Source organism: Hippopotamus amphibius, chromosome 4 (genome assembly GCF_030028045.1).
Source record: "Hippopotamus amphibius kiboko isolate mHipAmp2 chromosome 4, mHipAmp2.hap2, whole genome shotgun sequence".
Taxonomy (NCBI): Eukaryota; Metazoa; Chordata; class Mammalia; order Artiodactyla; family Hippopotamidae; genus Hippopotamus; species Hippopotamus amphibius.
Window position 1 is genome coordinate 84,786,372 of NC_080189.1, and position 26,999 is coordinate 84,813,370.

General features: G+C 37.4%; 1 protein-coding gene across 1 annotated transcript in view; it reads right to left on the minus strand.

The window, feature by feature from the left end:
* Positions 1-4,898: 4,898 nt before the first annotated feature.
* Positions 4,899-26,999, minus strand: part of SLC26A4 (solute carrier family 26 member 4) — a 55,530-nt gene continuing 33,429 nt past the window's right edge. The window contains exons 15-21 of the mRNA XM_057732053.1: positions 19,561-19,653; positions 18,155-18,250; positions 17,266-17,496; positions 15,220-15,274; positions 8,982-9,127; positions 7,132-7,215; positions 4,899-5,076 (exon numbers count right to left, since the gene is read on the minus strand). Coding sequence (XP_057588036.1) covers positions 5,053-5,076; positions 7,132-7,215; positions 8,982-9,127; positions 15,220-15,274; positions 17,266-17,496; positions 18,155-18,250; positions 19,561-19,653 — 729 coding nt within the window. The 3' untranslated portion in view covers positions 4,899-5,052. The remainder of the gene's footprint in view (positions 5,077-7,131; positions 7,216-8,981; positions 9,128-15,219; positions 15,275-17,265; positions 17,497-18,154; positions 18,251-19,560; positions 19,654-26,999) is intronic.

The window sequence follows — 26,999 nt, forward strand, 5'->3', positions numbered from 1 at the left end:
AGCTATAGTAATTAAGACAGTAAAGTATTGGTACAAGGACAGAAAAACACACCAATGGAACAGAGAGTCTAGAAACAGACACAAGCATATATCATTATCTGATTTATGTTAAAGGTGACATTTCATTGAAGAAGGGGAAAGGTTGGTATTTTCAATGAAAGTTGCTGGGTCAATGGGATATTCATTTGGGAACAAAAAAATGTATCTTTACTCCTTGCCTCACACCATATATAAAAATTGACTAAATGTGAGAATTTAGAATTTTTTTAGAAGAAAACATAAGAAAATATCTTCATTGTCTTGGGGAGGCACAGTTTTCTTTAACTAGACACCAAAAAAAAAGGAAGGAAAAAGAAAAGAAAAGAAAGAAAGAAAGAGAAAGAAAAAGTGATAAATGGAACTACATTTAGATTAAGAACTTCTCTTGATCAAAAGTCATCATAATTGAGTGAAAAGGCAATCTACAGAATAAGATACAATACATTTTTCAACAAAGGATTTGTATCCTTACTACATACACTCATATAGGGCAATTAGAAAAAGGCAGATGGCCTGAAAAGAAAAATAGGCAAATGATTTGGGCCCATGACTCACTAAAGAGGATATTTAAATGTTAAATGATAATAAACATCTGAGGTGTTCAACTGCTTTAGTCATCAGAGAAATGCAAAGTAAAACCACAGTATGATACTACTACACACCCACAAGAACAGCTTAGATGAAAAATACACAAACCAAGTGTTGACAAAAATGTGTAGCAACTGGAACTCTCACAGCTGATAGAAGTGTGAGTTGGTACAACCCATTTGGAAAACAGTCTGCTGTAGATACTAGTTATCTACCGCAGTATCTACTGAAACAGAACATATGTAAATGACACAGCAACTCTGCTCCTAAGTATATACTTCACAGAATTGTGTGCATATGTTTACCAAATAAATAAATAACAAGAATGTTCACAGCAGCTCTATTCATGAAAGCCGAAAACTGAAAACAACCCAAATATCCATAAACAGTAAGATGGATAAATAAGTGGTAGTAAATTCAGACAATGGAATACCATGTAACAGTGAGGAGTAATGAATGATTGCTACATGCAATAACATGGATGAATCTTACATTTGTGATACGGAGTGAAAGAAGATAGACACAAAAGAAAAAGGGAAAAAATAGAAATAATCTTCCTATTTTGATAGAAATCTTTCCATTTCGATTCCATTTATACAAAGTTCAAAGATCAAGTGTTAGAAGTCAGGACAATAATTACCCATTGGGGCAGTTACTGGAAGGGAGCATGAGAGGGCTTCTGGGGTGCTAGTTATTTCCTGCTTATTGATCTGGGTGCTGGCTAGACTGGTGTGCTTGTTTTGTGAAAATTCTTCACGCAGTACACTACGCTTTATATCATTTTGATGTGTATGTGGTACCAGAAAGAAAAGGTTGCTTACAATAATGAAAATCATTGCACAAAATACGCTGGAAATATTTGGGTAAGAATTACAAGATTGAACTGAGATATGTAACATTATTTATTGCATTAAGAAGTTTTTACAAAAAGAAATTACACACAAATGGAAGGAGAGCTATGCGGAATACATCAAAATGATGACTGATAAGAATACTGACACACTGCACAGCACATGAAACCACTGACAAAATGAAAAGCCAACCTATTGAATGGGAGAATATGTTTGCAAATAATATGATGATAAGGGGTTATTATTCAAAATATATAAACAGCTCACACAACTCAATATCAAAAAAAAACAAACAACCCAATCAAAAAGTGGGCAGAAGACCTGAATAGACATTTTTCTAAAGAAGAAATACAGATGGCCAACAGTCACATGAAAAGATGCTCAACATCGTTAAGCATCAGAGAAATGCAAATCAGAACCACAATGAGATATCACCTCACACCTGTCAGAATGGCTATCACCGAAAAGACCACAAATAACAAATGTCGATGAAGATGTGGAGAAAAGAGAACCCTCTTATACTGTTGGTATGAATGCAAATTGGTGCAGTCACTGTGGAAAGCATCATGGAGGCTCCTCAAAAAACTAAAATTATAACTTCCATATGATCCAGCAGTCCCACTGCTGGGTATATATCTCAAGAAAATGAAAACACTCATTCGAAGAGATACATGCACCCCAGTGTTCACAGCAGCATTATTTTTTTTTTAGCAGCGTTATTTATAATAGCCAAGATGTGGAGGCAACCTAAGTGTACATCAACAGATGAATGGATGAAGAAGATGTGGTGTGTGTATGTGTGTGTGTATATAATTCTATTATATATATAATATATATAATATGTATTAAATAATTATATATAGTATATATAATGGAATACTACTCAGCCATAAAAAAGGCAGATATTTTGCCATTTTCAGCAACATGGATAGAACTGGAAGGTATTATGCTTAGTGAAATAATTCAGAGAAAGACAAAAACTGTATGTTATCACTTACATGTGGAATATAAAAAGTAAAACAAATGATTGAATATAACAAAACAGAAACAGACCCACAGATACAGAGAACAAACTGGTGGTTACCAGTAGGGAAAGAGTAGGGGCGAGGATCAGGAAAGGGGTTTAAGAGGTACCAACTACGATGTATCAAATAAATAAGTTAGGAGGATATATTGTACAGCACAGGGAATATAGCCAATATTTTATAGTAACTTTAAATGGAGTATAATCTACAAAAATTTTGAATCACTATATGATATACCTGAAACTAATATAATGTTGTAAATCAACTTTACCCCAATTAAAGAAAAGAATACTCGAACACTTAAATTTAGCATTTTTTATTATATTTAATAGTTTGTTCAGAAGGGACACATCAGAGTAGCTTAAAAGGCAATGTTACTTTTCATAAAAAATATGTGCAAATATCTCCAAATGTACATGATTTGATTTTTTTCACTTATTGAAATTCATATACAATAGTGGAATCTTATCCTCTAAGTTAAAAACATAACAAAAGCTTTAATTTCAAGTAAAATTTTCATTGACAATACAGAATTAAAAGTATGTTTACTATTCACAAAATGCATGGAAGAGACAGTGTTACTAGAGTATGCTTGGGAAACAAGTCAAAGACTGTGGTCTTATATGGCCACAAATGGACCCAAGATTTTACAAAACTCTAGCCTTTAAAATGTAACTTTGGTATTTCCTTCAATCAAAAAAAAAAAAAAAAAAAAAGAGCAGTGCATATTTCCTCTATTGAACAGAGGTATTTATCCATTTTCTGCAAGACTATTATATTCACTCTCTAGAGATATGATTTTCACCATTATAGGCATGTATTACTGTGAAAATGAGATAACGTTATAATCCTGGTTATGCTATACCCAACATGGGGAGAATTCTGTTCCACATCAATTAAAGCCAGTATAACCCATGAGCATAAAACACTGTTATAACATCACAATCCATTGCAACTCCCTGAAATTCTAATATGTAGTATGGGGGTCGGGGAGGAAAATAATGCTTTTAGTCACCTAATTTGATATGATTACTAATGATATTCCTTCAGAAGTAGCTAGAGGCCTTATTTCTGATAGTATTTAAGAAGAAAAACAGAGATAAGACATGCTGCCTTTGGATAGCCAAACACATTTGGGAATTTCACACATTTGTGCCAAAGGTACAATATCATTGTCTGTCAACTTAAGACATTGTCTCAGTTGAGGACCTGAGTATTTTTCTCTAGAAATGAAGTACAACTTCATTCACTCCAGCATGAAATACATGGGACTAGTCCACAGGACCAAAGCCTAAATATTATATACAGTGCCTAGAAAATTGTTGGCACTCAGAAAAAGTTAAGTAAAAAATATTTTCAGGCTTAACATAAGGATTTTTAAAAAATATATACTTTCAATGTGTATATTCCAAACCAACTATTTTCCTTTAATATTGAATTCATTTAGAATGCTTTGTCTTAATCAATATATATGTATATTATACATATATATAAGCATTTCACTTTTTAGATTTTTTTTGAAAGGTGTTTAGAATTTAGTTGAAGATCACTTCACATACTGCTAAATTTTTAAAGAAAAACAGAAACTTGTTTTAATCACCACGGTCTTATAAACATATCTAAATTGACTTTTGTTCAAAACAACACTATCTTTGTGTTAGACTTTAAATAGACCATACTTAAATATAGCCTACACAATGACCATTTCTATAGACTAAGATAAATTAAAACTGCATTTTTCAACTAAAGATAGTGTGTCATATATTTTACTGGATCTTATCTGTGATCCTTGATTATTACATTGAAAAATGCTTTCTATAAACCACAATAATCTTAACACTTCACTTCTCTGAGTCAATGTTTCTAAAATATATCAGCCCAATTCTATAGCTTTTAAGTGAACCATTCCCTTTATTCTGAATTCTGGTTACGTATCTGGTCACATATAGTAATACTTCATTACTAAGTACTAACCAAATTTGCATTTTTAAAGCTTTTTTTGGATGCATTTACCAAAAGGGATTTTTTAAAGGTATTTATTGATAAGTATATTAATAATTCTATTTCAGCCTTTACTCGCTGTGACCTTATACTGTGATCAGTGCAGCTCATGGGTATCAGTGTCAGTCAGAAATAGATTTTTCTACAGGATAATCATTCCTGCCTCACCTGCCTGCCCACAGAGGCTGCTGGGTGACACAGCTACACAGAGATACGCAGGTACCCACGAGAACGTTGTCAGCAAATCTGTCGTGGGGAAGAGCAGCATAATATCCTCAGATCCTAGACATTGCTAAATTCTCTTCTCCATTTTGCTTATTTTATAAGTAAGCTACTCATTTTATAAATAAAGCCTAGAAACAATCTTAGTGCTTCTCTTTCAGTGGTTAAGAGGTTAAAAAAATATACAAGATTTTAAGAAGTCTAATGGAAAAAGCATCTTTCAAGTTCGAAGAAAATAGTCAATGCAGAAAATATTTGCATAGAATTATGTGGTGGGTAAATTTTGCCTTGCAGTCCTTGCTTAGAGAAACCTCCCGAGCCCAATTTCAGGAAGCAAGTCTTCGCATAGCCTGTGGAGGCAAAGGGGAAACAGTGTTGATGCAACTGAATTCTCCTTAAGTCTACCTTAACTTTTTTGCAGATGTTTGTGTAGTGTTGCTTGCTTACATTTATTCAAGTGTATAGCATCACAATAAAAGTAGGGTAAAAACTTAATTCTGTACCTTATCATACTTTAATCGAATATATTTTTAAAGCAATAATTACTATTTTTTGAGCACTTACTATGTACAGTACAAAGTTTTATTCCTTTACATGCACCCGCTAATTGTCACAACTCTGTGAGGTATTATTATTTCCATTTTACATGAAGAAACCAAAATGAAGACAGGATAAATAAAGTGCCCTAGGCTACCCAGCTAGTAAGCTGCAGAATTAGGGCCAGCATTCAAGTCTCTTGGTTCTAAAGCCCAGGTGCTGAAAACCACTCTGCTTTACTGATTCTCTATCTACAGGAACCCTACCTGAATGTGGCATTAAAAATACTTCTATAGTGTGACAACTTCTTAGGTTCCAATTTTGACATGAGTTTTCACTCAACTAAGTTGGCCCTGTATCCTTAGTCATAAACTAGTAAAGCTGGAAGGACTTCACAGCTCAATAATGACATTCCTGGACTCACTAAGCTGATGGGCTAAAACGCAGAACCTCTGATTTTCATTCTACTTAGTGTATGTCTTCCACAAAAATCTTCTCTGCCTGTCATCCTCACTGCCTGATTTTATCATTGGGGTTTGAGTGTTATTCTTTTCAACATTTTTATCAGGACCTGGAGTAAAGCAGAGAAGTCTTGCTTATCCAGATCTGCATTTGGCACCCAGTGGGGGTACATAGCTAACATGCTGGATGATAGATTCAGTGTTCAATAAACTGGAATCAGTAAGCTGTGACCTAGCAGGAAAACATGTAGTTCTGCATCAAGGTCCAAACCATACATAAACACAAATGGGGAGCTCGGCTAGACCACAGTTCATGTGAAAATGCCCAAGTCTTTAGTTGCTCAATAGAAGCAAAGATTATGATGTAGCTATTATGAAAATAAACCCATTCTTAAGTCACAGTAATGTAAATATCTTGCTGTGATCAAGGTAGGGCATAGTTGACCCCATCTGGGGTTTTGTGTCCCCTTCTTGACCAGGGAAGGATTAACAAACCTCATGTCTATGAGGAACAGGAAAGGGAACTGGAGGAGTCTCACCCAGGGCAGAGGCTGTTGCAAACATGAAGGTTGCTCTCAGATATTTAAGGACTGTTCAGAGAAGGCAGCCCAAAGGATCTCAGTCCATTGGATGATTATTAGAGAAAGGGTTAATCTAGTTTGTAAGCACAACTAACACTTAGAAACTTCCAATTGTGTAGCAAACTCCCTTGGAAAGCTACTACTTGCCAATGTCTAGAAATGTTCACACAAAAGCTGAGAGAACATCCTTAGGGATGGGTAGGAGAGATTTCCACATGGCCAAGGATGTGGGGCTACTTGATTTCTACACATCTTTCAACTTTAAAATTCTATGATCTTCTTTTGTTGGTCCCATTTTACTGAGTGATGGAGCCACAAAGTTCAATCAGATACTGTAAGTTTCAGTCAAGCTTCCTATGAATAATCTGATGCCCCCGAAGCATCAGAAATATACAGAATCAGTCTCTTTTTTAAGCCATCATCAGTCACATGAAGAAAAGTCATGAGGTTCCTACTTCTCATATACTATTTCTGAAGCTTATGAAACTCCTCGTTTAAAAGTTCCCTCCATTCATCCTTCTCCTTTACCACTGGCCTGAGGTCTCTGAAAGAGAAGGTATGCGGAGGCTTAGGTATAAAATCAGGACCAGTGTGTTGGCTGCTTCTAGTTGCTGATCACACCTGTATGCCTGGGGCAAAAGGTCCCTCCAGGTACTTAATGTCTTCAAGAGAGAATCCTTGTTTTCCATTCTCCCCTTTCTATGAAGCCATCCTCTTGATATTTTTAAAAAATTCTTTTCCCTGAATAGTTTTTATCAGTTTTAATATACAAGTATTATTCTATTTAATCCAAATTATTTTCTTTGAATGAAAATAATGATCATACCTCATCTTGGACATCAAGTTCTTCTTCAATCAGCTCTGCTTCCATTAATTCAAGAGGATCTTTACAGTCTTGGATGAGGGTGATCTTGACAAAGAGAACACAGAGAATATATATTGGAGGTATAATAGCATCAACCCACCTGATACTTCACTGTAAATGATTTGAAGCTTTGCTGGTGCCTCTCATCTATAATCTACATGCTTCAGAATCCTTTTCAGCTTTCTTGTCCTTTTCTATTTCCCACTTAGAATTCTCCCTATACCATTTTTTTTTTCACATTCAAGTGTGAACTGGTATCGTTCTCCATTGTCTAACCTCCTTTGCAACTCTATTCCCCAACCTCTGAAGGGTATGCCTCTTAACAAGTCACCCTGTCTGCCTAAATGATTCAGCAGTCAGTAGTGGTTTTCTTTCAGTGGCCAAGTTAAGAGCACTTAGTACAGCATGAAGTATTAGTGAAGGCCCAGAGAAGGACTCCTGACCGATGGCAATAAACAGTCTCAAGTTGAACTGGATGGGAATTAATTTTATTGGAGATGGAAACCAACATCTATGAACCAAGTAGCTTGTTCAGGAAAGTTCTGCTTTTTAGCTGTAGTATGTAATTTAATCTTCCACACAGAGGAAACCAGTAGCAATCTGGACTTTGTCTTATGCGTAAAGGGTATTCTCAAGACAACTCTAAATGTATATCAAGGCAAGAGTGACATTTCAGAGGGCTTTTTAGCTGCTTTTAATCTCACATATGAATAACCCAGTTCTCTTTATATGATCGTGCTTTGCTGTTGTTACCTGGGGGTGAGATATGTGTAAGATCCATGTCTTGGTATTTAGGACTAGTATTTTCTACAGCAGAATAATCTTTGCACTAACCATAGGTGGAAAGAATAATGTATTATTGTTTTCTAAATTAATTTCACCTCAGATATTAACTTCCAATCTACAGGAAGAATCTATTTATTTTACTTTTAGAAAAAAGGGAAAGAAATTTAAAATATAGTAGACTGTGTCACCAGAATAATTATTATTGTTGTTATTTTTATAGGCATTTGTTTTATTTTCCCAAATTCACAATGAGAAGATCCATGAGAGATGAAGTTCTTGTACCAGGCAGTAGGCCCAGCCCAGTGATCCACATGAGAATACTCAACTCTCCTGGGTATTTTACAGGAGAAATGACAAAATAAGGAGGCCTGTGGGAAATCAAGGCCTATCCTGTTTTGTGCAGAATAAACTCTAGGCTGATTCATGGGTTTCAATTTTTTTTTTTTTTTCAAGGATCACTTAAGACCTAATGGTTCGTATTTAAAGACATTGATAGGGAATTCCCTGGCAGTCCAGTGGTTAAAACTCCAAGCTTCCACCCCAGAGGGCATAGGCTCGATCCCTGGTCAGGGAACTAAGATCCCTCAAGCCACGTAGTGCAGCCAAAACAAAAACAAAAGCAAAAAAAAAGACACTGATAATCAAGAGTTTCCAGACTGCTAAGAATTTAAATTGCATTTTATATACACATCACAGAAGATCCAAGATTTGGTGCCTATATTCTAAAAAGTCACTACAGCTAATGCCTACTCTTCTTAGTAAATCCACACATTGTAGAACTAACATTGTCCTAGCTACTACCAGGTGCTTTCCTATAAATTCTCACATTTAGTCTTCATATGTACCCAGCAAGGTAAATGTTTTTACTCCCATTTTACTTATGAGAAAATCGAGGCTCTGAAAAGTTAAGTAGATGGCTTAAAATCCCACCGGGCTGGGATTCAAACCTAGATTTGTGGAATTTTTGCCATTTACAGAAATCATGGTAGTTTAGGAAAGATACATATGTAGAAAGGTTTGTTTACCGTTTCTAAAATGGAATCTTGAACCTCTTGGGATTTCACCTGGCTCTGGAGATGGAGAACAGCATCATGGACAGTCAAAAAGAATATGTCCTTTCTGATGTTATCATTAAAGAAACCACATTTCTCCAGCTTTTCTATCACATGATCTTCAAAAGAAAGAGATAATGTTTAGTTAGTCTCTAGGAAAAGATATTTTTATAACATCAACCAATGTTAAGTTTTAGTACCTCCTCCTTTTAATACTTTTTTCTCATTTCCAAAATGTGATCCTGCTCTAGATAGAGTTTCTTTCCCAGTAGCCCATGGATTGATGATACCATAATTGGTTGTAGTAGGTGGTCTTGTTTTCCACCACATCCCTTTTTCCAGTGGACCGGTCCTCCAGCTGCTATGAGTCTGACTGCTAATGGTTCACAGCTGTGCCCTTGTCTGCAGAACTTTCTTTGGCCAACGGGAGCTGTCTCACTTGAAAAGGCCTGGGAGGTCACACCTGCTCCCTTGGGTGGCCTGCAGCCACCGATTGACTGATCCAGAGGTAAAAGGGCCAGCCCCCTGGCCTCAAGGAGGGGTAACCACCTGGTGCTTTTCTTGCTGTGTGCTCCCTGTGAAGTCAGGCTAGGTAGACTCTGAAGCCATGTCTTTTGTCTTCTCCACCTGCCCTATCTTGCTCCCTTCACTCCATGAATTTTCCAGTGGACTCTCAATAAATCACGTATGCAAGAACCCTTATCTCAAGCTGTGCTTCTAGAGAACTCAGCCTAAGCACCGCTATTTTCCTACACACACACTTGTACATAGACAGACACAGGCTCATACCCTGGAAGTTTCTCCAGTTCTAAGGGGTCTAAATCATCTCCAGCTCTGCTCTCCGCTTGACAATTTCTCCCCATTGTTCCTGCACTGCTGTCAGGACATAGGTGTCCATGCATTACCAGCTCTGTGGCACAAACTGGAAGTAATCTTGCTAGGTTCAAAAAGGCCTTCAGAATGATTATTTAATGGGTAGAGTTTCTGTTTGTGGCAATGACATTTTTGAAAATAGACAGTTGTGATGAACTTTGGGGCACATGTATCTTTTCGAATCAGTGTTTTCATTTTTTTGCAGATATACACCCAGGAGTGGAATTGTTGGATCCTATGTACTTCTATTTTTAGGGTTTTTTTTTTTTTTTTGAGAAACTTCCATACTGTTTTCTACAGTGGCTGCACCAATTTACATTCCCACCAACAGTGCACAAGGGTGCCCCTTTCTCCGCATCCTTACCAACATTTTTAATTGTAGACTTTTTCATGATAGAAATTCTGACTGGTGTGAGATAGCTCATTGTTGTTTTGATCTGCATTTCTTTATTAATTAGCAATGTTGAGCACCTTTTCATGTGCCTGTTAGCCATCTGTATGTCTTCTTTAGAAAAATGTCTGTTCAGGTCTTCTGCCCATTTTCTGATTGGGTTGTTTGGTTTTTTGATATTGAGTTGTATGAGGTGCCTGTATTTTTTTTTTCTTTTTTTTTGGAACCTTTATTGAGATATTGAGTTAACATACAATAAACTGCATATATTTAGAGTGTACAATTTGGTATCCCAATATCCCAATTCATTCCACCCCAACCCTCCCCGCTTTCCCCACTTGGTGTCCATATGTTTGTTCTCTACATCTGTGTCTCTATTTCTGCCTTGCAAACTGGTTGATTTGTACCATTTTTCTATAGTCCACATATATGTGTTAATATACAGTATTTGTTTTACTCTTTCTGACTCACTTGACTCTGTATGACAGTCTCTAGGTCCATCCGTGTCTCTACGAATGTCCCAGTTTCATTGCTTTTTACAGCTGAGTAATATTCCATTGTATATATGTACCACATCTTTTTTATCCATTCATCTGTTGATGGACATTTAGGTTGCTTCCATGTCCTGGCTATTCTAAATAGTGCTGCCATGAACATTGGAGTGCATGTGTCTTTTTGAATGATGGTGTTCTCTGAGTATATGCCCAGCAGTGGGATTTCTGGGTCATATAGCAACTCTATTTTTAGTTTTGCAAGGAACCTCCATACTGTTCTCCATAGTGGCTGTATCAGTTTACATTCCCACCAACAGTGCAAGAGCATTCCCTTTTCTCCACATCCTCTCCAGCATTTACTGTTTGCAGACTTTCTGATGATTCCCGTTCTAACCAGTGTGAGGTGATACCTCATTGTAGTTTTGATTTGCATTTCTCTAATAATGAGTGATGTTGAGCAGCTTTTCATGTGCCTCTAGGCCATCCGTATGTCTCCTTTGGAGAAATGCCTGTTTAGGTCTTCTGCCCATTTTTTGATTGGGTTGCTTGTTTTTTGATATTGAGCTGGATGAGCTGTTTATATATTTTGGAGATTAGTCCTTTGTCTGTTGATTCATTTGCAAATATTTTCTCCCATTCTAAGGGTTGTCTTTTCGTCTTGCTTATAGTTTCCTTTGCGGTGCAGAAGCTTTGAAGTTTCATTAGGTCCCACTTATTTATTTTTGTTTTTATTTCCATTATTCTAGAGGGTGGATCAAAAAAGATCTTGCTGTTATTTACATCAAAGAGTGTTCTTCCTATGTTTTCCTCCAGGAGTTTTATAGTGACTGGCCTTACATTTAGGTCTCTAATCCATTTTGAGTTTATTTTTGTGTGTGGTGTTAGGGAGTGTTCTAATCTCGTTCTTTTACATGTAGCTGTCCAGTTTTCCCAGCACCACTTATTGAAGAGGCTGTCTTTTCTCCAGTGTATATCCTTGCCTCCTTTGTCATAGATTAGTTGACCATAGTTTATCTTTGGGCTTTCTATCCTGTTCCATTGATCTATATATCTGTTTTTGTGACAGTACCATACTGTCTTGATCACTGTAGCCTTGTAGTATAGCCTGAAGTCAGGAAGCCTGATTGCACCAACTCCATCTTTCCTTCTCAAGATTGCTTTGGCTATTCGGGGTCTTTTGTGTTTCCATACAAATCGTAAAATTTCTTGTTCTAGTTCTGTGAAAAACGCCATTGGTAATTTGATGGGGATTGCACTGAATCTGTAAATTGCTTTGGGTAGTATAGTCATTTTCACAATATTCATTCTTCCAATCCAAGAACATGGTATGTCCCTCCATCTGTTTTTCTCATCTTTGATTTCTTTCATTAGTGTCTTATAGTTTTCTGAGTACAGGTCTTTAACCTCCTTTGTTAGGTTTATCCCTAGGTCTTTTATTCTTTTTGTTGCAATGGTGAATGGGATTGTTTCCTTAATTTCTTTTTCTGATCTTTCATTGTTGGTGTATAGAAATGCAAGAGATTTCTGTGTGTTAATTTTGTATCCTGCAACTTTACCAAATTCATTGATTAGCTCAAGTAGTTTTCTGGTGGCATCTTTAGGATTTTCTATGTATAATATCATGTCATCTGCAAACAGTGACAGTTTTACTTCTTCTTTTCCAATTTGGATTCCTTTTGTTTCTTTTTCTTCTCTGATTGCTGTGGCAAGGACTTCCAAAACTATGTTGAATAGGAGTGGCGAGAGTGGACATCCATGTCTTGTTCCTGATCTTAGAGGGAATGCTTGCAGTTTTTCACCATTGAGAAGGATGCTTGCTGTGGGTTTGTCATATATGGCCTTTATTATGTTGAGGTAGGTTCCCTCTATGCCCACCTTTTGGAGAGTTTTTATCATAAATGGGTGTTGAATTTTGTCAAAAGCTTTTTCTGCATCTATTGAGATGATCATGTGGTTTTTATCCTTCAGTTTATTAATATGGTGTATCACATTGATTGATTTGCATATATTGAAGAATCCTTGCATTCCAGGGATAAACCCCACTTGATCATGGTGTATGATCCCTTTAACGTGTTGTTGGATTCTGTTGGCTAGTATTTTGTTGAGGATTTTTGCATCTAAATTCATCAGTGATATTGGTCTGTAATTTTCTTTTTTTGTAGTATCTTTGTCTGGTTTTGGTATCAGGGTGATGGTGGCCTCATAAAATGAGTTTGGGAGTGTTCCTTCCTCTGCAATGTTTTGGAAGAGCTTGAGAAGGATGGGTGTTAGCTCTTCTCTAAATGTTTGATAAAATTCACCTGTAAATCCATCTGGTCCTGGATTTTTGTTTGTTGGGAGATTTTTAATCACAGTTTCAATTTCAGTACTTGTGATTGGTCTGTTCATATTTTCTATTTCTTCCTGATTCAGTCTTGGAAGGTTATACCTTTCTAAGAATCTGTCCATTTCATCCAGGTTGTCCATTCTATTGGCATATAGTTTCTTTTCTGATTGGGTTGTTTGGTTTTTTGATATTGAGTTGTATAAGCTGCCTGTATTTTTTTACCAAATCTTTTTTCTATTGAAGTATAGTTGATTTACAATGTTGTGTTAATTTCTGCTGTACAGTAAAGTGATTCAGTTATACACATATATACATTCTTTTTTATATTCTTTTCCATTATGGCTATCACAGAATATTGAATATAATTCCTTGTGCTGTACATTAGGACCTTGTTTATCCATCCTATATATAATAGTTTGCATCTGCTAATCCCAAACTCCCAATCCATCCCTTCCTCCCCCCCCAACCTTGGCAACCACAAGTCTGTTCTCTATGTTTGTGAGTCTGTTTTTGTTTTGTAGGTAGGTTCATTTGTGTCATATTTTAGATTCTACATATAAATATTATATGGTACTTGTCTTTCTCTTTCTGACTTACTTCAATTACTATGATCATCTCCAGGTCCATCCATGTTGCTGCAAGTGGCATTATTTCATTCTTTTTTATGGCTGAGTAGTATTCCATTGTATATATGTACCACATCGTCTTTATCCATTCATGTGTAAATGGACACTTAGGTTGTTTCCATATCTTGGCTATTGTGAATGGTGCTGCTATGAACATAGGGATGCATGTGTCCTTTTGAATTATAATTTTGCCCAGATATATGCCCAGGAGTGGGACTGCTGGGTCATATAGCAACTCTAGTTTTTTGAGGAACCTCCGTACTATTTCCATAATGGCTGCACCAACTTACATTCCCATCAACAGTGTGGGAGGGTTCCCTGTTTTCCACAGTCTCTCCAGCATTTGTTATTTGTAGCTGTCTGTATATTTTGGATATTAACCCCTTGTCAGTCACATCATTTGCAAATATTTTCTCCCATTCAGCAGGTTGCCTTTCATTTTGTTGATGATTTCCTTTACTGTGCAAAAGCTTTTAAGTTTAATTAGGTCCCATTTTATTTACAATAGCATGGAAGCAACCTAAGTGCCCAACAATAGATGATTAGATTAAGAAGATGTGGCATACACAGCAGTGTAAAGCAACCATACTCCTATTAAAAAAAAAAAAAAGAGGAAGAAGAAGATGTGGCATATATGAAATGGAATATAACTCAGCCATCAAAAAGAATGAAATTCTGCCACTTGCAGCGACGTGGATGGTCCTAGGGAATATTTGTTTAGAAATAAGTCAGACAGAGAAAGACAAATGCTTTATGATGTCACTTGTATGTGGAATCTAAAAAATATGCAAATGAATGTACATGTAAAACAGAAACAGACCCACAGATATAGAAAACAAACTTGTGGTTAACAAAAAGGAAGGGGAAGGAAGGAGGGACAAATTAGGCATATGAGATTAATAGATATATTAATAGGTTAATCTATTTTATACAAACTACTATGTATAAAATAGATAAGCAACAAGGACATACTGTCTAGAACAGGGAATGATAGCCATTATCTTGTAATAACCTATAATGGAGTATGATGTGCACAAATACTAAATCACTGTGCTCTATGCCTGAAACTCATATAATGCTGTAAACTAACTAAACTTCAATTAAAAAAATAAATTTTTAAAAAAATCAAAAATTAACAACAGCAACAACAAAAAATGTGCAGTATATGTAAAATACACACTGGATCTCAAAGATGTGAACAGAAGCAAACAGTGCAAAATTATCTCACTAATAAATTTTATACTGCCCAAAAAAAAAAGAATGAAAGAAAGAAAAGAGAGTTGTGATGATTGCACAACATGGTAAATGTACTTACTGCCACTGAATTAACTGTACACTTGAATGTGACTAAAATGGCAAATTTTATGTTATGCATCTTTTACCACGATAAAAACTGTTTCTGAAAAAAAAGGCCTTTGGACATCATGTACTCACATTCCAAAGTAGAAAGAAGGGCTTAAGGAAAAGTCTTATAGATAGATATGTACGTATATGCATTTACCTTGAAGTGATGCAAAGTACACATTTACATCAATTCTTTGGAATTCTTTGACAATCTAAAAATTTAAAAAGGAGAGTTTGTAACAATGAGTAACTTCATCTGCCCATAATTCAGTAGCATTCAATTACTTGCTCAGGAGAAACTTCCAGCATTTTCACGGTGAATCAGGAGTTTGAAGAAAGTTCATTATTGGAAACTGGAAAACCATAGAGGTTTTCCACATACAGTGATGATGATTAGGATGAAAAGACCGTATCTCCAGAGGTGGCAACATCCAGTGCTCAGTAGCACAGCACTGGATAGCACAGAAGTGCTCCATAAATATTTGTGGAAGGAAAGAAAGGAGTACAGGAGGCTTCCTAATGCAGCCTCTGCTGGTTGGAAAGAAGAGTATGAGTTTATATCTTTGAGTGGAAGCGATATGGGTGTGGATTTGTGGCCACCAGATTCCTAATGTAAAAACAGACCTATAAACCAGAGCCTTTGTGTTTTGAATGTAGCAGTGTCCGTATCCCGATTATGATTTTGTACTATAGTTTTGCAAGATGTTAGCACTGAAAGAAAGTTGGTAAGGGGTACAGAGGATCTCTCTTTGTTATTTCTTACAAATTCATGGGGATTGACAGTTATCTCAAAGTGAAAAGTTTAATTAAAAGAATCAAGACACAAGACCTATGGGCAATAATAAAACAGAACTTGAAGTTTCTGGGGAGAAAAGATCAAGACCTCTGTGCAAGTATAAAGTCTGGAGTTTTCATAATTGTCATTATAGCATTTGAAAGCAACTATGTGTTAGGTGCGGAAAATATTCTGGCATTAAATATCTTGACTCTTCCTCAAAGTAATTCATTAAATCCTTTGGTCAACACAGTCTACAGTGGATCTCAGCCAATGCTTAGAGTGAAATGCACAAAGAAGAACAAGAATGTGTTCTCAAATGAGCTAATAACCAGGTTTGCTAAGAGACCTGTAATAGAACCTATCAACATACTCTTGCATTCTTTTATCAATTACTTCTCTACCTGACCGGCCTAGCACCTGCACCCTGGAATCATTTCCTGCCTTTGCAGAGGTAGCTAAGAAGCCCCAGCTAAGCTAAACCTCAGCTGAGGGTAGTTTGATGTTATTACACCTGATTGTTGGTGCCTTGAACCTACCTACTTTTCTGCCCGATCCTCTAGATACCTACCTGAAGCTTCACCTAAACTTGACACTCCGGTCAAGTTGACACCCAGTTAGGCTGCTTTGAAGCACTTAATACAATTGTTATTTAAAAGATTACTTAACATTTGCCTTGCCCCCTAGACTGCTTAGTCCCATGAGGGTGGGGACTGTGGCTATTTCACAATTAGTTTCCTGTGCCTGGCCAAGTGCTTGGCACACATGAGGCATCGCACATCTATTTGTTAAAAGAATCACTAAACTTGAACTTGCCTACCTGGTTTCTAACATAAATGTTTCTGTCCTGCATGCTCCTCAACTCTATGACTTCCTAGTTGCCTGACCTGCTTGCTGCTGATCCAGCCTTGATAATGCCTGGCTTTTCCAGTCCTACCATGTTTCTCATTCTGCTGCAATTCACACAACATATAAAAACATAATACTTAACACAAAATTTTGCCCATTTTTCTTTCTTTTCATATTCCATGTCATATATATACTTGGAAAAATAAAACATAATAAATGTTAATATTTGCTGACAGGTGACCATGTGCCAGACACTCTTCACTCTTCCCATTTAACTCTCATAACAACGCTATGAAGTAGGTACCATCATTCTCTCTACATTACAGATGGAGAAACTGAGGTACAGACAGATTAAGCAGCTCGCCCAAAGTCACACCGCTAGTAAGCCGTAGAGCCAAGATTCAACCTCAGGTAGTCCAGCTCCACAGCCTGTGCTTTAAGATAATATACTCTGTTGCAAAAGCATTCCTCTGGAAAAATTACAGCGCCTGTGCAAACCCTTTTGCAAGACTGGGAAACCCATATCATTTTACTATTGCCAGAGCTCCAAATCTGTCATTCGAAACACCAGAACCTTACCACTCGCAACGATCTCACTCCGACAACATCCAAGAAAGAGACAGCTCCACAGTCAAGCACGAGGCTGTGGATCGGGACTTTAGGAACATTCACTTTGACTGGGAGCTCAGCGTTCCAATCCACTTGAATCTCTATTTCCTTGGTTGGGATATCAAGTTCTTCTGGATTTTCGATGTCTTCATCAGGCTCAAAAGCATTATTCGATGAACCAGCATCACTTATAATGCCATTCTAAACAAAGAAAACACTGCCAACTCAATTACTAATCATTTGGGATGTCTTTCAACAATTAATCTAAAATGACTTAAAAGTCCTACAAACTGTTCCTTGGTAAGCAAAACATCAAAAGGATGAACTGTTAGGGAATAAGGTTTACCTTAGCCCAAATTTTGATGTTCCCTAGGAAAAAAAACAGAAGAGCAATGGAGCAAGGAAGTGCTTGATTTCTGGAAGATTGTAGAACTTAGCCAAGAGATACATTGACAGGAGAGTTTGAATAAAAGGTAATACTGTAGCTCTAAAAGTTTATGACCTTACAACTGCCTTCTGTTGTGAGTAATTTTCTGGCATTGAATTAGCACTTATTTTGTTCCTTTCAGTGAAAGTAAAGTTTATTTCTTATTTTTCACATCTTAAATAAGGTGTGATAGAAAAAAAAAAAAAAAACCACACTCTATGTTTCCAAGGAGCCCTGCTGATTTCATTTTATTCTCCCTCATACCCTCTTGCCTAAAAGAACAACTCAGCTGTTCTCCATTCATACATTTGTCATCTGCTTATACACATCTGGGTACCAGAGAGGGTATATTTAATTTTAGACAGTCTAACTGCTTTAATTTCATCTGAGAAATGAGAGAAGTTCAGAGGGGAAAGAATGATGTTGCCTCACCTTTGTTGCTCTTAATTGCCCTTTTTTGATGAGTTTCTGTATTTTCCTCAATGCTTTCAGCCTCTTATTATACACTCTAATGGCATCAAATCCAACCTTTGGAAATAAACATCAAGTTAGTTAAGATTTCTGGTTCCTAATGCTCATTAATGGCAATTTTTACCTGGAAAGGCTACTTCTCAAGTGGTATTACTCCCTGATATATCCTGCCAAAAAAGAAATTCTGAGGTCTGATGGAGGTCTCCACTACAGGGCCACCTGAACCCACCCACCCAGAGACTCAGGGAAGGCAGTAGCATATTGAAGACTCCAAGACAGTAAAAAAAAAAAAAAAAAAAAAAAAAAAGAGCAAAAAATCAGGACTTCCCTCATGGTGCAGTGGTTAAGAATCCGCCTGGCAATGCAAGGGACACAGGTTCAATCCCTGGTCCAGGAAGATCCCACATGCCACAGACGAGCAGCTAAGCCTGTGCACCACAACTACTGAGCCCATGTGCCACAACTACTGAAGCCTGTGCACCTAGAGTCCGTGCTCTGCAACAAGAGAAGCCACTGCAATGAGAAGCCCGTGCACTGCAGTGAAGAATAGCCCCTGCTTGCCACAACTAGAGAAAGCCTGCGTGCAGCAACAAAGACCCAATGCACCCAAAAAATTTAAAAATAAATAAATAATAAAAAGCTTATTAAAATAAATAAAATTATTAGAAGTATGTAATTTAAAAAAAAAAACAGCAAAAGGTAACCTTTTTAGCTTTGTCTGTGTTTTCCAAATTTGCTTGACATAACAAAGCCCTTTTGTTGTTGCAAAATTTATGAACATTCCTCTGAACTTTAGGAAAGCACTGATCTAGAGGCAAACTCCAACTTCGAAGCACGGCATGGAATTCAAGACCAGAATTTCCTGCTTATCCATTCCACTTATACTTTTTACCCTTCATTCCAACTGCCCCCTCCCCCATCCCCTGCCCAATACAAATTCCCCCATTTTCCTTTCAGCTCACATAATTCCCAAACACCTGCCATAATCTCCTTCCTTCTGCCCAACCGCTACGAAAAGCCTGACCAATCCACCTAACACAGATCGCTCCTTTCCATGGAATCTTAACACTTACTGTCTATATTACTTATTTGGAACTTACTCAAATTCTGCCTGGAGACATCTCTAGCGGTTTTGTCTGGCATAGTTATTGCTACCTGACTTTTAGCATATGTGTTATTATTGGTTTTTCCTATTCCCAAATAGATTGAAAGTTATTTGAGGGCAAGGATGTTATCATTCTTAGTGCCCTGTACCACGGAAATAGGTATAGGACCTTATGCCCAAGTTTGAGCCCAATAAATACCTGTTGAATGAATGAAGTTGCAAAGGAGGTTAGAAACCAGATTTCTAGGGATAAAATACTTACTGTGGACTTGATACATTTTTTTAAACCATCGACGTTGCCATAAAAAATAGGACTAGAAAATCTCAGAATCTTCACTCCTTCAAGTTCTTCAATCTAGCATTAAAAAAAAAAATTGTCTGAGGTTAAATCATTTCAGGCCTTAAATATTCAATTAAGTTTTTGGCTATTCAGGTAGGAGCTGAGTGACAATTACCCAGAGGAGCTGGGCAGTGACACTCAACTTTCCTCGAACAGGGGCTTCATTGCAGTTGGGAGGCAGAGATTTACACAAATTCCTGGACCTCCACAGTTGCAGAGAAGGGCAAATTAGAAAGGGCCTTATTCAACCCTCTGATTTCCAGATGAAGAGACCGAGGCTCGGAATGCTGATATGATTTGCCTCAAGTTCACTCCACTGGCCCTCTTTTTTGTTTCCCCCAAATTATTTTAAAATAGTGAGGGGAATAAGAAAAGCAAAGTCAAGGGGATTTGCAGGAACTGAGGCCTATGATGTCATTTGCTTGTTCTTACCCTGACACACAGTGGCCAGACCAAAAGCAGAACCCACATAAAACCCATAGGCTTTTCTACTCTTTAGGGGTCATAGCAATGCTAGTCCAGCCCTTCAGATGAGAAAACTGAGGCCCTGAGAGGCTGAGTGACTGGGGTAAGGTCTCCACCAGCCAGAGCCTAGAACTCAGAACCCCCAGTTCACCTGGGGTTCCCTACCCCAGAGCAAAAGAGTCATCTCTAGAATCATTTCTAGCTCTTGAGGGCACCTGACTCAACATAACTGCAAAAGATTGTGGAAATAATTGAAGTAGCAGCTTCTGGAATTCCAGATTCAGTATCCAACATCTAAAAAAAATTTTTTTTCTTTGCTTTTAAAAACTTTTTGTTGCTAAATTAATGTTTTCTTCATTTTGTTTGTTTGTTTCTTTTCTTTTTTCTTTTGTTCGCTGCACTGCACGGCCTGAGGGATCCCAGTTCCCCGACCAGGGATCCAACGCAAGCCTGAGGCAGTGAAAGCGTGGGGTCCTAACCACTGAACCACCAGGGAATTCCCTTTTTTCTTTTTTTTTTTAACTTTTTTTCATGGCAGGTCCACTTTTCCCATGAGCAACTTTTTTTTTTTAATTGAGGTAAAACTGGTATATAATATATTGGTTCCAGGCATGCAATGTAATAATTTGATATTTGTATACATCACAAAGTAATCACCACAATAAATCTAATTACCCTCTGTCCCTATATAATTGGACCCCTTCATCCATTTCACTCAACCCCCAACCTCCTTCCCCTCTGGTACCCACCAGTCTGTCCTTTGTATCTATGACTTTCATTTTGTTTTCATTCGTTTTGTTTTTTAGAATCTACATATGTGACCTCATATGGTATTTGTCTTTCTCTGTCTGACTTATTTCACTTTTTTTTTTTTTGGCTGCACTGTGTGGCATGTGGGATCTTAGTTCCCTGACCAGGGATCAAACCCATGCCCCCTTCAGTGGAAGGGCAGAGTCTTAACCACTGGACCAGCAGGTGCATTCCCTTTATTTCACTTTTCATAATGACCTCAAGATCCATCCATGTTGTTGCAAATGGAAAGATTTTCTTTGTTATGGCTGACTAGTATTGCAGTGTGTGAGTGCGTGCGTGCATGCGTGTGTGTGTGTATGTGTGTGTGTGTGTGCACACGCCACATTTCTTTATCCATTCATCCATCAGTGGACACTCAGGCTATTTCCATATCTTGGCTATTGTAAATAATGCTGCAGTGAACACAGGGGTGCCTATATCTTTTTGAATTAGTGTTTTCATTTTCTTCAGATAAATACCAAGAAGTGAAATAGCTGGTAGTTCTATTTTCAGTTTTGGAGGAACCTCCATACTGTTTTCCATAGTGCCTGCACCAATATACATTCCTATCAATAGTGTTTGAGGGCTCCTTTTCCTCCACACCCTCTCCAACACTTATTTCTTGTTGTTGTTGTTGTTTTTCCTGGTTTTTTGTTGTTGTTGTTGTTAATAGGCATTCTGACAGGTGCGAGGGGCTATCTTGTGGTAGTTTTGGTTTACATTTCCCTGATAATTAGTGATACTGAACATCTTTTCAGGTACCCATTGACCATCAGTATGTCTTCTTTGGGAAAATGTCTTATTAGATCCTCTGCCCATTTTTTTAAATTGAATTGCTTGCTTTTTTGCTGTTGAATTGAGTTCTTTGTATATTTTGGATATTAATCGCTTTTAAGATATATAATTTGCAAGTATTTTCTTCTGTTCAGTAGGCTGCCTTTTCATTTTGTTGATGGTTTCCTTTGCTGCACAAAAGCTATTTAGTATTATGTAGTTCCACTTGTTTAGTTTTTCTTTTGTTGCCTTTGCTTTTGGATTCAGATCCAAAAATTTAATACCAAGACTGATATCAAGGAGCTTACTGCCTGTTTTTTTTTTCTAGGAGTTTAATGGTTTCAGGTCTTACATTCAAGTCTTTAATCCATTTTGAGTTCATTTTTGTATATGATACAAGATAGCGGTCCAGTTTCATTCTTTTACATATGGCTGTTCAGTTTTTCCTAACATCACTGATTGAAGAAACTGTCCTTTCCCCATTGTATATTCTTGGTTCCCTTGTTGTATACCAATTTTCCATATATGTGTAGGTTTACTTCTGGGCTCTCTATTATATTCCATTGATCTATATGTCTATTTTTATTGCCAATACCATGCCATTTTGATTACTATAGCTTTGTAGTATAGTTTGAAACCAGGGAGCATGATATCTCCAGCTTAGTTCTTTCTCAAGATTGCTTTGGTTATTCAGGGTCTTTTGTGATCCCATAGAAATTTTAGAATTATTTGTTCTAGTTCTGTAAAAAATGCTGTTGGTAATTTGATAGGGATTGCACTGAATATGCAGATTGCTTTGGATAGTATGGACATTGTAACAATACTAATTCTTCCAATCCATAAGCACAGAATATCTTTCCATTTATTTTTCAATTCTTCTTGAATTTCTTTCATCAATGTCTTCTAGTTTTCAGTGTACAGGTCTTTCACCTCTTTGGTTAAATTTATTCCTAGGTATTTTTTTCTTTTTGATGCAACTGTAAATGGGATTGTTTTCTTAATTTCTCTTTCTGATAGTTCATTATTAGTGTATATGAATGCAACAGATTGTATATTGATTTTGTGTCCTGCAACTTTATTGAATTCATTTATTAGTTCTAACAGCTTTTTGTTTGGTTTGGTTTGGTTTGGTTTTTTGTTTTTTTGCTGTGTGTTTGAAGTCTTTAGAGTGTTCTATGTATAGTACCATGTATTTTACAAATAATGACAGTTTTAATTCTTCCCTTTGAATTTGGTTGCCTTTTATTTCTCTTTCTTGTTTAATTGCTGTGGCTAGGACCAATACTATGTTGGATAAAAGTAGCAAGAGTGGGCATTCTTGTCTTGTTCCCAGTCTTAGAGGAAAAGCTTTCAACTTTTCACTGTTCAGTATGACTTATCTGTGGGGTTGTCATATATGGCCTTTACTCTGCTGAGGTCTGTTCCCTCTATACCCACTCTGTTAAGAGTTTTTATCATAAATGGATGTTGAATTTTGTGAAATGCTTTTTCTGCATCTATTGAGATGATCATATGATCATCAGATCTGCAACATGCAGATGAGTTTTGCTATTTTTATCCATTCAACCACTCCATGCTTTAGGGTTTTGTTTTTTTTTTTTTTTTGGAGAATTTAGTCCACTTGCATTTAAAGCTATTATTAATAGGTATGTACTTATTGCCATTTGTTAATTGTTTTCTAGCTGTTTTTGTAGTTACTCTTTGTTCTTTTCTCCTTCTCTTTCCCTCTTCCCTTGTGGTTTGATGACTTTCTTTAGTGTTGTGTTTAGATTCCTTTCTCATTATCTTTTTTTTTTTTTTCATAATTGCTTTACACTCTTGTACCAGTTTTTGAGGTACACCAAGGTCAATCATCTGTATTTATACACATATCCCCATATCCCCTCCCTCCCTCGACTCCCCCCCACCCTCCCCGTCCCAGTCCTCCAAGGCATCATCCATCATCGAACTGAACTCCCTTCTCATTATCTTCTGTGTATCTACTATAGACATTTGTTTTGTGGTTACCATGAGGTTCACATATAGCAGCCTGTAAACCTATAAATCAAAGAGCCTATTTTAATTCAATAGCAACTTACGTTTGAATGCATCCTGAAAACTACATTTTTATTCTTCCCCCACTTTTCATGTTTTTGATGTTACATTTTATATCCTTTTGTTTGGGGTACTCCTTAACTTTTTTTTTTTTTTTTTTTTTGGCTGCACTGTGTGGCTTGCAGGATCTTAGTTCTCCAACCAGGGACTGAACCTGTTCTCTTGGAAGTGAAAGCTTGGAGTCCTAATCACTGGCCCGCCAGGGAATTCCCACTTCTTTTCTCTTTTAACCTTTATGTTAGCTTTATAAGTGGTTAATCTACTATCTTTACTATATATTTGCCTTTATCAGTGAGATTTTTACTTTTATATGTTTTCTGATTGCTAGTTAGTGCCTTTTCTTTTTAATTTAAAGAAATCCCTTTAACATTTTTGTAAAGCCAGTTTAGTGGTGATGAACTCCTTTAGTTTTTGCTTGTCTGGAAAACTCTTTATCTCTCCTTCAATTCTGAATGATAACCTTGCCAGGTAGAGTATTCTTGGTTGGAAGTTTTGTCCTTTCAGCACTTTGAATATATCATGAATCTTCCTTCCGGCCTGCAAAGTTTCTGCTAAAAAATCAGCTGGTAATCTTATGGGGGTTCCCTTATATGTAACAAGCTATTTTTCTCTTGCTGTTTTTAAGATTCACACTCTATCTTTAACTTTGCACACTTTATTTGTAATGTCTCGGTATAGATTTCTTTGGGTTCATCTTATTTAGAACTCTCTGTATTTCCTGGAGTTGAATGTTTTTTTCCTTCCCCAGGTTAGGGACATTTTCAGCCATTATTTCCTCAAACAGTTTCTCTGCCCCTTTCTCTCTCTCTTTTCCTCTGGAACCCCTATAATATGAATGTTATTCTGCTTGATGTTGTCCCATAGGTCCCTTAAGCTATCCTGTTTTAAATTCTTTTTTCTTTTTGCTGCTCTGCTTGGGTCAGTTCCACTGCCCTTCTTCTAGGTTGCTGATCCATTCTTCTGCTTCATCTAGTCTGCTGCTGAATCCCCCTAATGTATTTTTCAGTTCAGTGAGTGTATTCTTCCGCTCTTGACTTCTTCTGCTTTCTTATATTTTCTGTCCCTTCATTGAAGTTCTCACTATGGTCATCCGTTCTTCTCCAGAACTCATTGAGCAACTTTATAACCATTACTTTGACCTCTTAATCAGGTGCATTACTGATCTCTGTGTCATTAAAGTCTCTTTCTTAAGTTTTGTCTTGTACTTTCATTTGGAACATATTCCTCTGTTTCTTCCTCATTTTGCTTGATTCTCTGTGTTTGTTTCTATGTATTATGCAAAATAGCTACCTATTCTAGTCTTCTAGCCTTGAAGGAGTGGTCTACGTAGGAGATGAACCCCATTGTTCAACCTTGCCCTAGCTCTTGGTTGTCTCTCAAACCTGTGTGCTTGTCTAATTAGCCTGGTTTGTTTTTGATAGGTCCCAGCTGTTGAGGGTGTGCCAAGACCTGTCAGTGTTACAAGCGGAGGGATTTCATTCAGCACCTAGTTTCAGGCTGATTGGAAGCCACATCCTCAGGCAGCAGATTTTAAAGTATGAAAATATACACAGTCTTGAGGAACCACAATTGCTGACCTCAGGAGACATGGAGGTGTCTCCTGGGTGATGGTTGCAAAAATTGGAGCTTCAGATGAGTGAATAAATAAACTCCTTTCTGGGAGGTACCACAAGCTGTGGCAAGGCCAAGAAAGGGTGCCAGGTTGTGTCTCCCTGCCTACAGTGCCTGAGAACACTTCTGCAGCCTCTACATGTGTGGCAAACCTGAAGCCTGTTCCTGAGGTTAAAGCTCTAGTATAAATAAATGGGCCTTTTTCACAGGGGGACTAGGGTATGTTTTTATCTGTTATCTGTGTAGTACCCTGGGTGTGGTAGCCTGCCCAGAACTATTTTTCCAACTGTTACAGTCCTGTGGGGCTCGGGCATGCAAGGCCCTCTGGCTACCAGGGCCAGGCAACCAAGGGGTATTCTTTGTGTGGACTGTGCTCACCCACCAGCTTTAGCATAGCTTCAGGAGAGTGCTGAGGCTGGGGCATGCAGCAGCTTTAGCAATGCAAGCGAAGAGTGCTGGGAGCAGGGCAGACCTGTGGCTTTATTGAGGTCGTGCCTGGGTGCACCCACCTACACTAGCAAGGTATAGGGAGAGTGCAAAAATGGTATTCATCAGTGCCTCCATCCTTGAAGCAAGTCCCAAATGGTCCTTGCCCCTCTGGCATATGCTTTAAGATTGGCAAATGAATCTCCTTCACATATAGTCCAGGCACTTTCAAACTGCTGCCTTTGTGCTGGGTCCCAGGATGAGTGAGCCCACATGTGAGCTCCTCCAAAGGCATATCTCAGATTGCCACAGTACCCTTGGGGGCCCTGAGTGTACATCCCATTTGTTTCCAAAACCAGACTTTTGGGGGGTCTTCTCAGGGATGTGGGGTACAAACCCCTTGCTCCTCATGGAGTAGCTCCAGATTTAGGACATTCCTCCCTATCGTGGGACACAGAGCCAGGGGTGGGTTTTAGCAAGACTGCATCCCTGCCTCACCTATTTGTTTCAACGTGTCCCTTTTATCTCCTGTTGTAGAGGAGCTGTTCAGCTAGTTATCAGTTCTTTTTCAGCGAGAATTATTCCACACGTAGTTGTAGCTTTGTTGTGTCCATAGGAGGGGATGACTTCAGAATCTTCCTGTTCCAGAATCCATCTTGGACCGCCCCCTTGAATTTTCTTTCTTTCTCTGCTTTTTCATCTTTGTTCTCTCTGGTGGTCACTAAGCACTCTTATTTGCAGGGAACATAAGCCCAACAGTGAAATGTTTATTGTCTTCATTTTTAATTTCTACATTGTATATTATTTCTTCTAATTCCAAGGATAGAGAAAAATGTCAAATAAGGTTCTTTGTGACAGCGAACATGAAAATCTCTTCTAAGAATGGAATGAAGAAAATCTTACAGGGATTTCAGACAATTTCATAGAGGATAAGGTTAACATAGGAGAGAGAAATTTTTTTTCCTCTTGCTGCTTAAAAATTTTTTTAATGTCTTGGCTTTCAGCAGTGTTACTGCAGTGTTTCTAGGTGTGGATTTTTGTGTGCACATTAATTGGGTTCAGTGGGCATTTTGGATTTGTACATCATGTTTTTCCTCAAATTTGGGGAAATTCTGATATTTATTCAAATATTTTGCCTGTTATTTTTTTTCTCTTCTCCTCTTTTGAGACTGTTATTACACATATGTTGATGTGTTTTA